Source organism: Stegodyphus dumicola, chromosome 8 (assembly GCF_044657685.1).
Source record: "Stegodyphus dumicola isolate Sdum_Otavi_A_Nest chromosome 8, ASM4465768v1".
Lineage (NCBI taxonomy): Eukaryota > Metazoa > Arthropoda > Arachnida > Araneae > Eresidae > Stegodyphus > Stegodyphus dumicola.
In genome coordinates this window covers 102,307,816-102,322,988 of record NC_140775.1, presented here as the reverse complement: position 1 = coordinate 102,322,988, position 15,173 = coordinate 102,307,816, and the positions used below count along the sequence as shown (strand labels likewise).

The following is a 15,173-nucleotide window of genomic DNA, read 5'->3' as shown; positions in this document are numbered from 1 at the left end:
AACATATACCTGGTGTAAAAAAATTCAGCTGATTTACACAGTAGAGATGAATCGACACAATATTTACTAAAATTGGAATGGTGTTAAGGGCCCCACTGGTTGTATTTCTGTTGTGAAGAATGGCTAAATGATAATTTTGATACGAACGAAGAAGTAACTGCCAGAGATCAAAAAACGGTCTGCGACTTCATCAGTTACAAATTGTGTGATGATAGCAAATTCAGACTGTAATACCATTAATTGGTATTAAAAGTATTTTTCAAAGTATAGCAAAATTGTTAATCTTATTGCCTGTATTATTGGATTTTCAAAAAACTGTTGTATCCCGAAACTTGCATGGAAGAATAGCCACCTGGATTCCAGAGAAATTTTAGAAGCTGAAGGCAAAGTCATTAAGTTGAAGGCTTTCTAAATGAATGGGATAAGAGGTTCAAAGACTTGAGAGCTTTTAGAGATGAAAATGATATTATCAGGGTAAAGTACAAATTAGTAAGTGAACAAGACAGTGAAGATTTCAAAATGCCAGCAGTTCTTCCATTGCATCATGAGGTCATTAAAAGATTAATGTTTTATCATCATGTGAAACATTCCTGTGCAGAAACTCAGATTCTGATAAACATACTGAGAGAGAGAGATTCTGGATGGTAGAAGAATAACATGATACAGTGTTTTAAAGTGTGTGAAATTTAAAAGGTATTCTTCTAAGAAATTAGATATTGTCACTGCACCTTTGCCAGAGAATAGAGTATGTGAAGCTTCTGTTTTTGAAGTTTGTGGAAAATACCTTGCTGGCTTAGTACTCCTGAGATGAAATCAGAAATTTGCCTGTTTACTTGTGCTATCTATTGACCCATACACCTTCAGTTAGTAACTTCACTCTCAACTGAAGCCTTCTTTTTAGCTGTACATAGATTCATAGCTCAAAGAAGGAAATGACAAATTATCTACTGCAATAATGGCACTAACTAAGAGCTTAAAGCTTGTTTCAAAGTTTAGATTGAAATTATATCGCTGCCGATACATTTATTTACTAAATAGATTGGAAATTTAATGCATCTACTGCCTGATGGTAGGGTAGTTGGTGGGAGAAATTGATAGAAATACACTGTGTTTCAAAAAGAATATACATATTACAAAGTGTTATCTTGTCCAAACTATCGATCACTGCACCTCGGCTCGGCTATTGGCGAAACTTACGTAGTCTAGTTTATATTAATAGCTGCTAGATGTCAGTTGTCTTCTGTTTTGCGTGGTAACTGTCACATGTTTAAAATGGCTACTCCGCAGCAGAAATCATTTTGTGTTTTCAAGTTTGTGAAGTGCAATTCCCTGATTACAGTGCAAAGATGTTTCAAGTTGAGATACCAAAGTGATCCTCCGAATGGGTGGAATATTCGCAGATGGTATCGACAATTTGTAAATACAGGATGTGTATGTAAAGAAAAGAGTCCTGGTTGCCCTTGTGTTCCCGATGAAAATATTGCATGAATTCAAACTGCTTTCCAACGTAGTCCTTCACAATCAACTTATCGTGCCGGTCAGGAGTTACAACTGCCTACAACAACAATTTGGCATATTTTCAGACATCAGTTGGTTATGAAGCCGTACAAGTTACATTTGTTATAGGCTTTGCGTCCTGATGACAAACGTAAACGTGTGACATTTTGTAATGAAATTATTGATGCTATTGACAATGATATAGTAGTTTTGCACAAAGCATCGTATTCAGTGATAAAGCAACTTTTCATGTTAGTGGTCATGTAAACAAACACAATGTTCAAATTTGGGGCATACAGAACTCGCTTGCAGCCATTGAACATGTACGAGATTCGCCCAAAATCAATGTGTTTTGTGCAATGTCCTGATCATCTGTTTACGGCCCATTCTTCTTTGATGGAAACATGATTAACGGTCAGCAGTATCTTGCTGTGTTACAAAACTGGTTGTTTCCAAGGCTGCACAAAGACAGCTTCATTTTTCAACAAGATGAAGCACTCCCTCTCTGGTGTCGCCAAGTGCATGATTATCTGAATTAAACTCTACCAAACTGTTGGATTGGTCGTCAAATTGCTGGAGTCTTAGCATGTCTCAGCTGGACTCCACAGTCAACGGATTTGACACCCTTGACTTCTTCCTTATTTGGTTTCATTAAAGACAATGTTTATGTACCACCACTCCCACAGAACCTAAAAGAGGTGAAGAACCGGATCTGTACTGTCATAACATCAGTGACGACGAACATGCTTACCCGCGTATGGGGGGGGGGAATTTGAGTATCGATCTGATATTGTTCGTGTCGCTGATGGAGGACATATTGAAACATCTGTAATCTGAACTTGAGAGGTTCGTACATATGTGTGTAAAGTTTCATATTTGTATGCCATACAGTTTAATAAATGTATGCATTCGAAATATGTGTATTCTTTTTGAAACACGCTGTACTTAAACAATTATTAAAAAAAGTATTAGGTCATGCTTGATTAACATATGAGGAAATGGCAACAATGTTGGGTGACTGTGAAGCAGTTATCAAGTCTCATCTGTTAACTTACTCACAGAGAACAACGAGCCTGTTCCTTTGAGTCCTGCAATATTTTTTGCAAGAAATCCAAGCATGTGAAACTCCAGTTTGTTATGCAGCAGATCATAAGAGTTTAAACAGAAGGGTAAGGTAAAGACAATATTTGCAAGACAACTTGAGGAAAAGATTTTGAAGTAAATATCAAGGAGCTCTTATTCAAAAATCAAAGATTAAAAGAGCATTTCTAATAAATGTTGGTGATATTATTTTAATTAAAACAACAGGATCAATTGGCCTCTTGGGAAAATGATCAAGATCATACCAGACAAAGATAGTGTTGAACTTCGAACAACACATGGGCAGATTCTTAAACCAATTCAACGTTTGTACCCATTAGAAATATATGTCTGTAATCCTATCACCTTCTTAAAAAGGGTTCTCATTTCAGTCAAATATAAGTTTTCAATATCTGACCATGAAAATGGAAGTCCTGTACCAGTGATTACCAGAATGAGATGCATAGTTAAGACCCCCAAAAGACTGAATTTTTACTTTAATATTGATATCCATTTTTATATATTTTGAAAATATTTGTTTAAATTATTAAACTTATCTAAAATGTAGGACTTGTATTTCATGTAAATATTATCAGTATGAGAGAGAAGCGTTGCACGCCTTTCGGCTAAACTGTGCATATGTGATCATCGTAGTACCTATGTATTATTGCAATCATCTTAGTAGACATTGCCAAATTTTTAGGATTGTCAAACTCTGATAATCATGGGGGTAACTATTCTTCAGGCAACCAGTGCCACAATTTTTCTAGTATGTTCTTTTTATGGTATTCCAAGCTACAATGGATTAAATACATTCTGATATTTTTAGCCTCAGTTTTAAAATATTGCTTGTGAAATATTTCAGCAATGGAAGAAACTGAGAGAAAATTTCTGCAGGACTGCTGTATTTTAGCGTAAAATCTCTAAAAGGAGCAATGATGAGATACGTTTGAAAGACCACCACTGTCACATTGCTGAGATGGTTTTTTTTTAAGCAGAAGCAGATCAGATTGGGAGAAGATTGGAGAAGACTTTATGATAGTTCATATTTTAAAAATTTAAAGTAAATTTTTAAGTTTGTATTTTAAATTTTTAAAGTATGTTTCTTTAGCTTTATTGATAATCTCTGACTACTTGCAATAAATATTAATAGTATGGGAGTGTGATTAAAAAACATCACGGAAATTACCCAAATGCACCTGATTAGTAGTTTTTACCTTTTCATTTGTAAAAAATGCCAAATATTGTCCTAAGTTGTTTCATAATTACAAACTTATCATCATATTTCTCCATTTTTATTATTATTCATGCATTTGTTAAAAATCAATACTTAAAGAAGTTCATCTTTGTAAAATATTTGAGCTCATTTTTTAAATGATGTCAGTGTTCTGCATCTTGAAAATCTTTGCCAGAATAACTCTGCTTTATTTGTTGAATTTCTAATGTTGCTAAACTGTGTTTCTGTATTAAATGTGAAAAGAGTTTAAGAAATTATTTATTGATACTACAGAACATCTTCTAAATAAGCATTATCTATAGTTGACATACTTTTTTTTTTTTTTAACAAAGCAATAGATAGAATTATTTTTGTTACTTTTTCCATTAAAAGAATCTGTTTTTTAAACTAAATTGTTCCTGTAAAATTGGCAGTTATGCATAAATTTACCTAAATTGAATTTTAAAAGATTTTTACCCTTTGTGTTTCATATTCTAATTCATATTTTCAAGACAATCCATTGATTGTGTGTCCACTCTTATACGTATTGCATTGTTCCAAAATCTTGTTGAACATTGTAAAATTATGTATCTAAATGTTTAAAAAAACATTTGTCTCTTGAAGAATGTATCTCTTTTTTACTTTCATACATGTTTGAAGAAGTGGTGTGATTTGAGTGAACTAGGTAGACTAAACTAGTTTCGTAACGTTTTATACATTTACACTTTCAAATATATTTTTACTAATATTCAGAAGCATTAAAAGAAACATAATTTTATGTCTTTTCACAATATAAGTGTTATCGGATTTTCACAGGAATGGGAAGGGCTTGGGTCTCAGTTCTATGCAAGAAAGAACTAATTGACTTTCACCTGTTCGGCTAACTGCCCTAGATATGGCATCAACTACTGGCACTAGGTTGTAAGAAATTTTAATTTTCGTACCATAAGCAAAATTTATTTAACTTTTAGTATGTAAAAGCATTCTTATCATACATGAAACTATGCAAAGTAAAATATATTGATGCAGTAATTCCAGGCTTAAACTATGGAAAAGGAGCTAGTTCTCGCTCACAAAACTAATATGAAGCATACACTATCAATCTTTAATGATGTTTTGTGACAACACCCTCATCATAATTCAATGTTACAACCCTGCAATCTTCATCACTTGTGTATTCAGTTTTTTGGATTAATATATTTTCAAGAAATAAAAATAATGCCAAAACATAGTTCTTCTCCACATATTGGCTTTTGTAGAAATATTGTACCTGTTATTCCAAAGTGGAATATTATATAATTTCAAAATGATTAATGATGTGCAAAATAAAAAGTAATCTGTTTTGCTGAGCTCATGTTCTTTTAGATAATATATTTTTAACTAATTATTTATTTTGATGACATCCAGTGGGTTAAAAAATACTTGTTATGGTAAGATCATTTTGACTTTCTATCTTTATTCAGCTTTCATAAATCCATCAAAGCATTTTAACCATTATTGTACTCATTAGTCTTTAAAATGTATCATTCGTTTTCATATTTAAAATACAATAAACCCTGTTATGATGACCACCTCTTTAAGGTGATCACTTCTGAAAGCAACCAGTATTTCTATGAACATAAACACTAGTACTGAATTTCACCTCTCTAAGATGACAACAGTGCTGTCCCTGCATCGTCGTCTTACAGAGGATTATAATTTTTCTTCACACCTAGTTCTTTTAAGTAAAAACCATGACACATCATTGATCTGAATATTTATGCTTTTAATGAATCATGTTTTAATTTAATTTTAATATTTTGTAGGTTTCATCTGAGTTCGATGTAAAAAGTACTTTAGAAGCAGTGAAATCCAATTTTAAAAAGTTAGATGTAGTTGTTAATTGTGCTGGACTTAGTGTTGCTTTCAAGATTTATAATTTCCTTCAGGACAGACCCCACAGATTAGCAGATATGGAAAAAATAATGAAAGTGAGTTAAAAGTTTATATTTTCTGGGAAAAAAAAATTGAAAAGCAGAAGCTACTTCATCTTAAATTGCTCAATATTAAGATTAATGTTAACAATTAGTTTTGAACTGAAAATTAATTGTTAAGTGCTTGAATACTTTGTTAGACATCAGTATTCATTGTCTGCTAGAAAATTCATCATTATGTAAGCTTTAAATATATTTATTAATGCCTCTTAAATATGTTTTTATATGGTTACATATCACTTTTATTTTCAGTATTATTTGTTAAAAATGACTGACCTCTGTTATCTCTTAAGCATCCTTAAAAATCTCTGATCTTATTAACTAATAGTTATATGCTGACAATGCTGCTTTCTTCCGAGATAAAAACATTTTTACTTTCATATTGATATTATTCTGCATATTAAATATGATTTTGTGCGAAATGCTGCCAGAGTAGCAATTAATGTAAGTTATATTAACAAGGTATAATGTAAGATTAATGTAGTCCAAAAACCTTAAGTAGGTGAGTAATAATAACTAAGGTTAAAAGCATTGGCAATTCATTATGAGGTTCACTTCCTGTATAATAAAAATGCAAGTGCATTGGATTTCTATGTTTTTCACAACTTGTAATGTTACATATTTTATATATATAACACTATATATATATATATATATATAAAATTAAATAAAATTATAACTTTGGCTAAATTGATTAGCTTTGTAACATGGATGCCGTAATCTCGTAGCTGGTAGACCTCTATAAATATGTGTTTTTGGAATGTATATTCAATTGCTTGTTTTAGTTTATGTTTTTAAAGTGAATATTGATTATGTTTTGAAGTAGAACTAATTTAGAGTTTTATGCTCATCTTTTCCTGTCATTCTTTGAATTAAAGCAATTTGTGCTAATCAAATTATTTATAAATTTTTAGAAGTCACATCAATTTTGTATGTTAATGAAGTAATCAATTTTTAACTTCTTAAAGTATTAATAGAATTCATGAAATTTGGGTTTTTGTTGTCTGACAGTTAAAGACGAAAAATAAGAATCTTCTCTCTTCGGAAGATAAGGGGTTGAAATTTGTTCTTATGCATCTAGTGATGCAGGGTTGCAGGTGGTCAAAAATGAACTGTTAAAAGCATTTTTATTTTGATTGGTGTTGGGGAATAAAAAGAAAAATGTAAATTCATCTGGTTGCTCAAAATATAATTAAAATTTTTCTATTCCAACCTGTAAAATTTAGGTGGGCGAAGTGACATAACTTTCCTTAGAGGTTGCTCAGCTTTTAAAATCAGATTTGGCTGAAATTTCTAGAGTGTAAGAAAGGAGAAGCAGGACATCCATAGCCAGGTGACCTGTGAGATTGCCTGAAGATGCCTATTAAGATTCTTCCTGACCACTGTAAAAATATGCATTCTTGCCTGAGTTCGGCATTTTCAGGCTGAAACTATCTCTGTCCTAGTATTTTAGTCATCAGTGCCAAAGGAAAATGAAAGTGTTATGTTGGTTATCGAGAAAAAGGATGATTCTCGCCAAAGAGAGAAAGGGGAAGAATTTCAATTTTGTCTTATTAAGAGTATGGAATTGAGGCGTCATATTTTCTTCAGAAAAGATCACTTTTCGCTCAGTGTTCTTCATTTTCTTTCGGTCTACTCTTGTTTGGTGTGGCTGATTAAGAATCAATTCTCAGGTGCATCTTTGGTTTTGGGTATCTCTCTCTCTCTCTCTTTTTTTTTTTTTTTTTTTTTTTTCTTTTTCTTTACCTTCAGAGACTGATGGATTAAAACCTTGGAAAATCATAAGGAATGGCTGATTTTGCTGAGATTTACTAACAGTAATATTTTTAACTAAGTCCTGTGGGTTGTCTTTGAATTATTTTCTTATGCAATAGCTTTTCTTATTAAGGGAAAGCAAATAGCCCTCGAGTGCTTTTCCGTAATCTAATAAAACCAAACCTATTAAGGGAATGTCATTTTATCTTAATTATTTGGTAGAAATGGAATTTCATATTTTAATTAATGGAAACTGAAGTGTTCTTAAATGATTTTGATTATTTAAAAAAAGGAATTGGGGTATCTTTTATATTGAAATTAAATCTTGAATGAGTTAATTTACTTTAAAGTTACATAATTATTGATTTTCTATTATCTTGAATCAAACTACAGTTCCTCTCACTACCACACAGTTTAAGAGTTTAAATTTATTTTTTTTTATTTGGCACCCACAATGAAAGTCAGTCATTTAAAGCAATATATTTAATTTTTTTATATATAATACTTCAATTTAGCTTAAGATGAGTAAAATATTTAATTAATTGCTTTTTCTAATATAAATTAAGGTAATTATCCACTCCATGTTTTACCATGATCAAATAATTGTAACCTTAAAGAAGTATCAAAGAAGCACCAATTCTAAAGCCAGTTATTATTTTAAGAAAAACACATATTTTATTGTAAAAATAATCATTATGAAATATTTGGAAGAATTGTATGCATAAAATGTTTCTGTTGGAGAACTAGATATAATAAAGGGTATCTTCAAAAGAACATACCCAAAGGTTTTGCACAGAAATCTTCCTTTTCCTCCTCACATTTTTATATGTTATTAAAGCAGATTGAAATTGGAATTCAAAAGTTGATATAAATTACTTTTTATAGGTGTATGAAATTATGCTAATCCAAAACTTGTAACTATCCACATTGTTACTTTCGTGTCCTTCAGTGGTTCAGGTTTGTATATAACAGGTGATGAAAGGCTCAGTTTAGAACACAACAACAAATAATTTATTTACAAAGTTACTGAAATAGAGCATAGTATTAATTTTACCACTAATTATTAGGGCCAGCAACTCCCTTACAAACATTCTTACTCATAGTTAAGCAGATCTGATTAGTACAAATTCCAATCCTGCACTGAAGAAACAGGTGGGGTACAGTGTCCTCTACAAATGTTTCATAACACTCCCCACCTAAACTATTAACATAGAGTTTATAACAATACTATTACATTGCAATAAAGTAATTACCATATTTTTACATATGATCTTCTAAACAAGTTTTCCATACAAAGGTTTCTTGAGTAAACTATTAATACAAAGAACAGGGAAATAAATATACTATTAGCACACAACAATTAAAAGAATACAATAATGAAAAACAAGGGAAAGTTTTAATCTTATGAATAATATATTTTTGATTTTCAAATTTTGCTTCTCATTCATTGAGCTCTAAATTGTAAATTAACTGAACTGACCTTCTTATTTGTCCAGTGCCAGTTTTGATTGCACATGAGCGAACTTTGCTGTCCCTTCCTGGGAAAATCTCTATGATTCTACCTAGAGACCACATATTTCTAGGGTAGCGTTCTTCATAGATTAATACTATGTCATTTGGTCTGAATTCAGTTGCCTTTGAATTTTGTTGGCATATATTAACAGATCTTAAATTTAATAAATAACCTTTTTGCCAGCATTTCCAAAAAGTATTTAATACCAGGTTGTTCAATAAGTTCGCGGAACGGAAATGAAGAAACCAATTTTTATTTGTAAAAATGACTTTATTTTTCAACGTAGTTTCCCTCAACTTCAATACACTTATTCCAACAGTCTTCTAATTTATGGATCCCTTGACTGTAGTGGTTTTTCGGCAGCTCTGTAAAATATCCCTCCATGGCAGCTATTACCTCTTCGTTTGAAGAAAATCGTTTTCTACGGAGATATTGTTTGAGGTGTGGGAAGAGCCAGAAGTCGGAGGGAGCTAAATCTGGCGAATAGGCTGGATGTTGCAACAATTCGTACTTCAATTCAGTTATTTTAGCAATGGTTTTTTGAGCTGTGTGCACAGGTGTGTTATTTTGGTGGAAAATGATTTTCTTCTTCTGTAATCTGGGTCTTCTTTCACGAATTTTTTCATCTAATTGATTCAAAAGGTTACAATAATAATCCGAATTAATTGTTTTGCCAGTTTGAAGGTAATCTATAAACAAAATTCCTTTCTCATCCCAAAAAACTGATGTTAACACCTTCTTGGCTGATTTTTGCACACGAACTCGCTTCGGTGCCGAAGAGCCGGGTTCACACCACTCCTTAGCCTCCTGTTTTGATTCAGGATCATGATGGTAGACCTAAGTCTCATCCATTATGATAAATCGACGGATAAAGTTGCTTTTATTCTTCTTAAAACGCTCCAAATGTTGCTGGCAAAGTCGCATCCGAATGTGTTTTTGCTGTATCGTTAGAGTATGTGGCACCCATTTTGCACAGAGTTTTTTGAAATCCAAATTAACACTCAAAATATTGCTCGCTGTGCCCAATGAAGTGCCTGCCTAAAGCCTCTGTTAAATCTCTTTCAGTCAATCGACGGTCTTCCGATACCATATTTTGTATTTTTCCGATGATTTCCGGTGTTGATGCAGTTTTTGGACTCCCTCTCGCAGATCGTCTTCAAGGCTGGTACGACCACTTTTGAGTAAACTAGCCCACTTGCAAACCATTGTTTTTGAAGGAGCAGATTCACCCAACGCATTTGCCATTTCGGTATGGATTTCCATTGCCTGTAAACCTTTCTTTACAAAGAATTTGATAACTGCACGTTGCTCAATTTTATCCATACCTGAAAAAAGGCACAACACATTAGATATAAATGGCAGTTAAACAATGAATAAATTAACAGATCGAAATGAAACTTTTGACGTGTTCCTAAGAAACAACAAATGTGAAAATGGCGTGGAAGTTTTACGTCTAATATTGACGAATAGATGGCGCTCCGCGAACTTATTGAACAACCTTGTATATTCTGCTGATGTTTGAATTTTTTCACAATGGATTTTGTCGATCCTGATAAATCATCCTTAGATATTCTAGTTGGAGGAAGGGATAGCAAATGTCTATCTATCAAAAAGTGTGCAGGACTGAGTGGAGAGGGTTCTGAGGGGTTCTTTATTTAAGTAAGTAATGGGCCTAGAATTGATCATGGCTTCAATCTCAACAAACTCTGTTTCTAGTTCATTGAGAGAGAGCGATGAATGGCCAACAATTTTTCTAAAACTTGTTTTGATCATCCTGATCATTCTCTCCCAAAATCCTTCCCACCATGCTCCCCTTTCAATTATATATTTCTGATGAATATTGTAAGCAGAGAAGACATTCTTTATAGAAGGATCAGAAATACAGTTCCACAGTTTTTTTAGTTCAGTGTCTCGCGCTTGAATGATTTTGCATTATCAGTGTATATAATTAAACACAGTTCTCATCGCGCCATAAATCTTCTAAAGGCTAATAAGAATGCTTCCGTAGTCATGGAAGGTACCAGTTCTAAATGGATAGCACGAGTTACTGCACAAGTAAATACTAAAAGGTAATGTTTATTATTGCTCTCTTTAGAGAAAAGTGTCCAGCATAGTCCAATCCAGTTACAGCGAACGGTGGTGACTGAAGAATTCGATCTGGAGGAAGTGGAGCTACGTCTTGAACTCCAGGATGAACATTATACCTTTTGAAAATCATGCATTTGCTCAACAAGGATTTAATTCGCTGTCTGCCATTGACAAACCAAAATTTTTGCGCAGGTGCGTCAGAGTTGAGTCCACTTTGGAATGAAATACTCTTTCATGTGCATTGAAAATTAACAGATCGATGTATCGACACTTTGATGGAAGTGCCCATGAATGCTTGGCAGATTCCAGACAGTCTGCAAATTGTATTCTGCCCTTTAACCATAAAAGGCTATATTCATCGAGCTGAGGATTCAATGGGTAAATGCTGGACCCTTTGTCAACTGACTTTCCTTGAGATAAATCGAGGATTTCCTATTCGAAACATTAAAATTGAGTGTTTTTAATCCAATATTTGTCAGCATTTATTATTTCAGAAGCGGCTAATGGTTCACAATGTCTTTCAGACACAAATTTTCAGGCTGGAGAAGCCAACTTGGTCCGTTTTGCCACAACGAACTGAAGATGATGGTCTCAGTCGTTCCCCTAGAGACAATAGATCTGCAGGGTTTTCCTTGCCATTGCAATGGTACCACTGGTTAGCGCTGCAGATTGCCTGGATTTCTACTACACAGTTGCTGACAAATGCCTTCCAGACATTTGGTGATTTCCTTATCCAATGCAGTGTTATTTGGGAGTCACTCCAAAAGATAATATTGTTGCTTAATGTAGGCAAGGCGTGTTTTAAATATTTAGCTAAGAAAGCAGCTAAAGCAGCTCCCATTAGCTTACATCTAGGGAGGGTTAAAGATTTGAGGGGAGCTATTCTGCTTTTTGTCATTATGAAACTGGTTTTAATTTCCTTATTTTTATCAGCGTATCTAAAATATGCCGCTGCTCCAAAAGCTCTAGGTGTCACATCACAAAATATATGAATGCTGAGCTGTGTGTTATTAATGTTGTGAAAGAATTTTCTGGAGAAATCAGGGGTTTTTAAACATTTCATTTCTGCACACCAGTTCATCCACCTGTTCTTGATATCAGAAGTGCAGAATCCCACTCTAAACCCAGAAGACAAATGTCTTGTAACATGATCTTAACCCGAACTATAAATGGTTGCAAATATCCAATAGGGTTAAATACTTTGGCGACAAATCAGTCTCAAAATCAATCTTTTGTTTTTCTCAAAATCAGTCTTTTTATGTCGTCTTCACCATTTCCAATTGACTCTTGAACTGGTTTCATGTTTATCTTTATTATATCGCTACTAGGATCCCAAATCATGTCCCAAAATTTAGTTTCTTTATTGAAATCATCTTCCCCTTTAATATTTGACTTCATCCATAATGTATTTAATTCATCTGAATTTGATTTCAGTTTTCTCAAATTCCTACCTGCATCCCAAAAAATATTTACAGCATCTACAAACAATTGGTATGCATCTTCTACAGTTTTACCTCTATCAAATAAGTCATCAACATAAGTAGAAGAATAAAGCATTTGAAAACTCTCAGGATGGTCCTCTTTATACCCTTTAATGTGATATTTTATTGTGGCAGCCAACAGAAAAGGACTAACCACTGTTCTGAACGGAACCCGACACATGTGCATAATATTACATGATTTCCCATCATTCCCAAACCAAAGAAATCTAAAGTAATCCCTATCTTCTTCTGCAATGCTAATCATTAAAAAATGCTTTTTCTATGTCCCCAAAAAATGCTATTTTCAGGTTAACGAAACCTCAAGATCACATCAAGAACTTTCGGATTCAAATTCAGACCAGTTTCTAGACATTCGTTTAAGGATTTGAAGTTTCTGGTGTTCGAAAAAGCATAAAAAACTACATGGACACTAGTAGTCTCAGAATCACAAATTACAGCTCGATGTGGCATATAATACTGTGAAAGTTTGATTTCATTAGGACATTCTTCAACTATTTTCTCCCGTAACTGCTCTTCAATAATTCCCCTATATTTCTGCAATATTTCTGAAGTTTTCTGTAATTTTCGCTTTAAAAATTCAAACCGCCTTTTTGCTATATCAAAATTATTTCCTAATTCTTCCATAGTAGATTTCCACAATAGTTTACATTCGTATCGCCCTTTTTTAAACCATATATCTCTTTCAAAATGGCTGATTAGATCATTATCAGTTTGATTAAATTCATTTTGCCCCTCATTTATTATTCCCATTGAATCGAGTTGCCAAAACACTCTTAAATCATCTGACACCAAAGTATTCCCTACCATTACTGCTAATTCGGATTCGTTGCCTTCCTTTTGTTTATTTTTTTCATTTCCCACTAACAGCCAATCAAAAATGGAATTTACAGCTTGGATGTGTTTATTTATGCATTTTCGACTTGTAAGTACTACATCCCAGAATCGGTTGGTGACAATTAATATTCCGGCATGTTGTAATTCTTCATTGTTGTGTACATTTGGATCTGCTGAATGTAAACCTAAGCGCTTCATTTTTTTTAACGTGTTATGTCTGGGACTCTTTACGAAACCAAACGAAAAAACTGACGATTTTTCATTTCGGATAGGTTCTAATTTGAAAGATCTCACTAAGGTATCTTTAATAAATGATCTTTCACTACATTTATCAAGAAGAATTTGAACAACTTCAGTTTCGTTTTCATTGCAAACTAAACCAGTACATTTTTGTAATAAAGGATTTTTTGAAACAGAAATATTACACTGAGAAACCAAAGTGTTAGTATTAGCATTCGACACTAAAGGTTTCTTTCTTGAACTCGTGGCAATTGATTCATTTTCAGATAAATTACATGAATTTGATTTTTCCTCATTACCTTTCAAACAGATAGATTCATGATGATTTTTGCCATTACATTTACTACATACATTTTTATCTCTGCAAAAACGTTTCAAATGAAATTTATTAAAACATTTAAAACATCAATTATGCGCTTTGAGAATATTTATTTTCTCAGTTACCTATTTTCAGCATTTAAAAGAATCGTGGTGTTTCTCACAGAAGATGCATACTTGCTGTACTGTAGTGTTAAATGCACTAGATGTGGGTGTATTTCTGTTGTGTCTTTTATTTACAGCTTTCTGATTATAATAATTAGTAAACATTTTATTTTCACCACAAGCCAGTAAAGTACTTTCGTGACATTTGACCTTCTTCTTTAAGGATAAAATGAATTTAGAGATGTCAACGTCGCCGTCATCTCTTTGTCTGTTAAATTCTAAAATTAGATCGTGGGGCAAGCTTTATTTCAAAATAGGCATGTCCAAAAGGGTCTGATGTAAGATTTATTACTTCTAAATTTCGAATAGAGATCTCATGCTCATAATAAATTCTGTGTAACCCTGAAACATTAGAAGAATTTTTTATTTCTTCCAAATTTAGTATTTTATTTATAAAGGAATTTATAATGATATCTTTTCCAAACTTATCTTTCAGAATTTTTATGCAGTTGTCATAATTATCATTAGATAATTTGAATCTTGAAACAAAATTGGCAGCTTGACCAATTAAAAAGGATTAAGATATGTAAATTTTTCAACTTTAGAAATGCTTTCGTTTTTATCAATCATACTTTCGAAGCTATTCCAAAAATTTTGCCAATGTTTTAGATCTCCAGAAAATTTTTCAGTTACTAACTTTGGCAATTTAACTGAACATTGATTTCTTAAATTTTCACTTAAAGAGACATTCGTACTTTGATAATGCAAATCACTTGAAGCTGACTCAATCTTAGTTTTGCTTTCAAGGTAACAAAATATTCTACTTGAGTATTTCAATCATTTCGCTTTATATTTCTGACTTGCCATAACCTCTTTCTCCAATTAATCAGCTATAATGGAAGTTTTGATTTCACTGTTGAGAGCTTTCAGTTAGTTTTTTCTTTCCATTAAGAGTTCGTAATCAACTCTTAAATCCTGCTCATCAAGTTCCTCTCCTGATTTTAATTTATCATCAATTTGATTAATTAACTGGGTTGTTAATTTTCGAACTC

At 32.7% G+C, this 15,173-nt stretch overlaps 1 protein-coding gene across 3 annotated transcripts in view; it reads left to right on the top strand.

The window, feature by feature from the left end:
- Nucleotides 1-15,173, top strand: part of LOC118187370 (3-hydroxyacyl-CoA dehydrogenase type-2-like) — a 137,616-nt gene that overhangs the window by 108,345 nt on the left and 14,098 nt on the right. For all 3 annotated transcript variants that reach the window (XM_085822190.1, XM_035357581.2, XM_085822191.1), the window contains exon 3: nt 5,599-5,763. In XM_085822190.1, the coding sequence (XP_085678316.1) occupies nt 5,599-5,763 (165 nt within the window). The remainder of the gene's footprint in view (nt 1-5,598; nt 5,764-15,173) is intronic.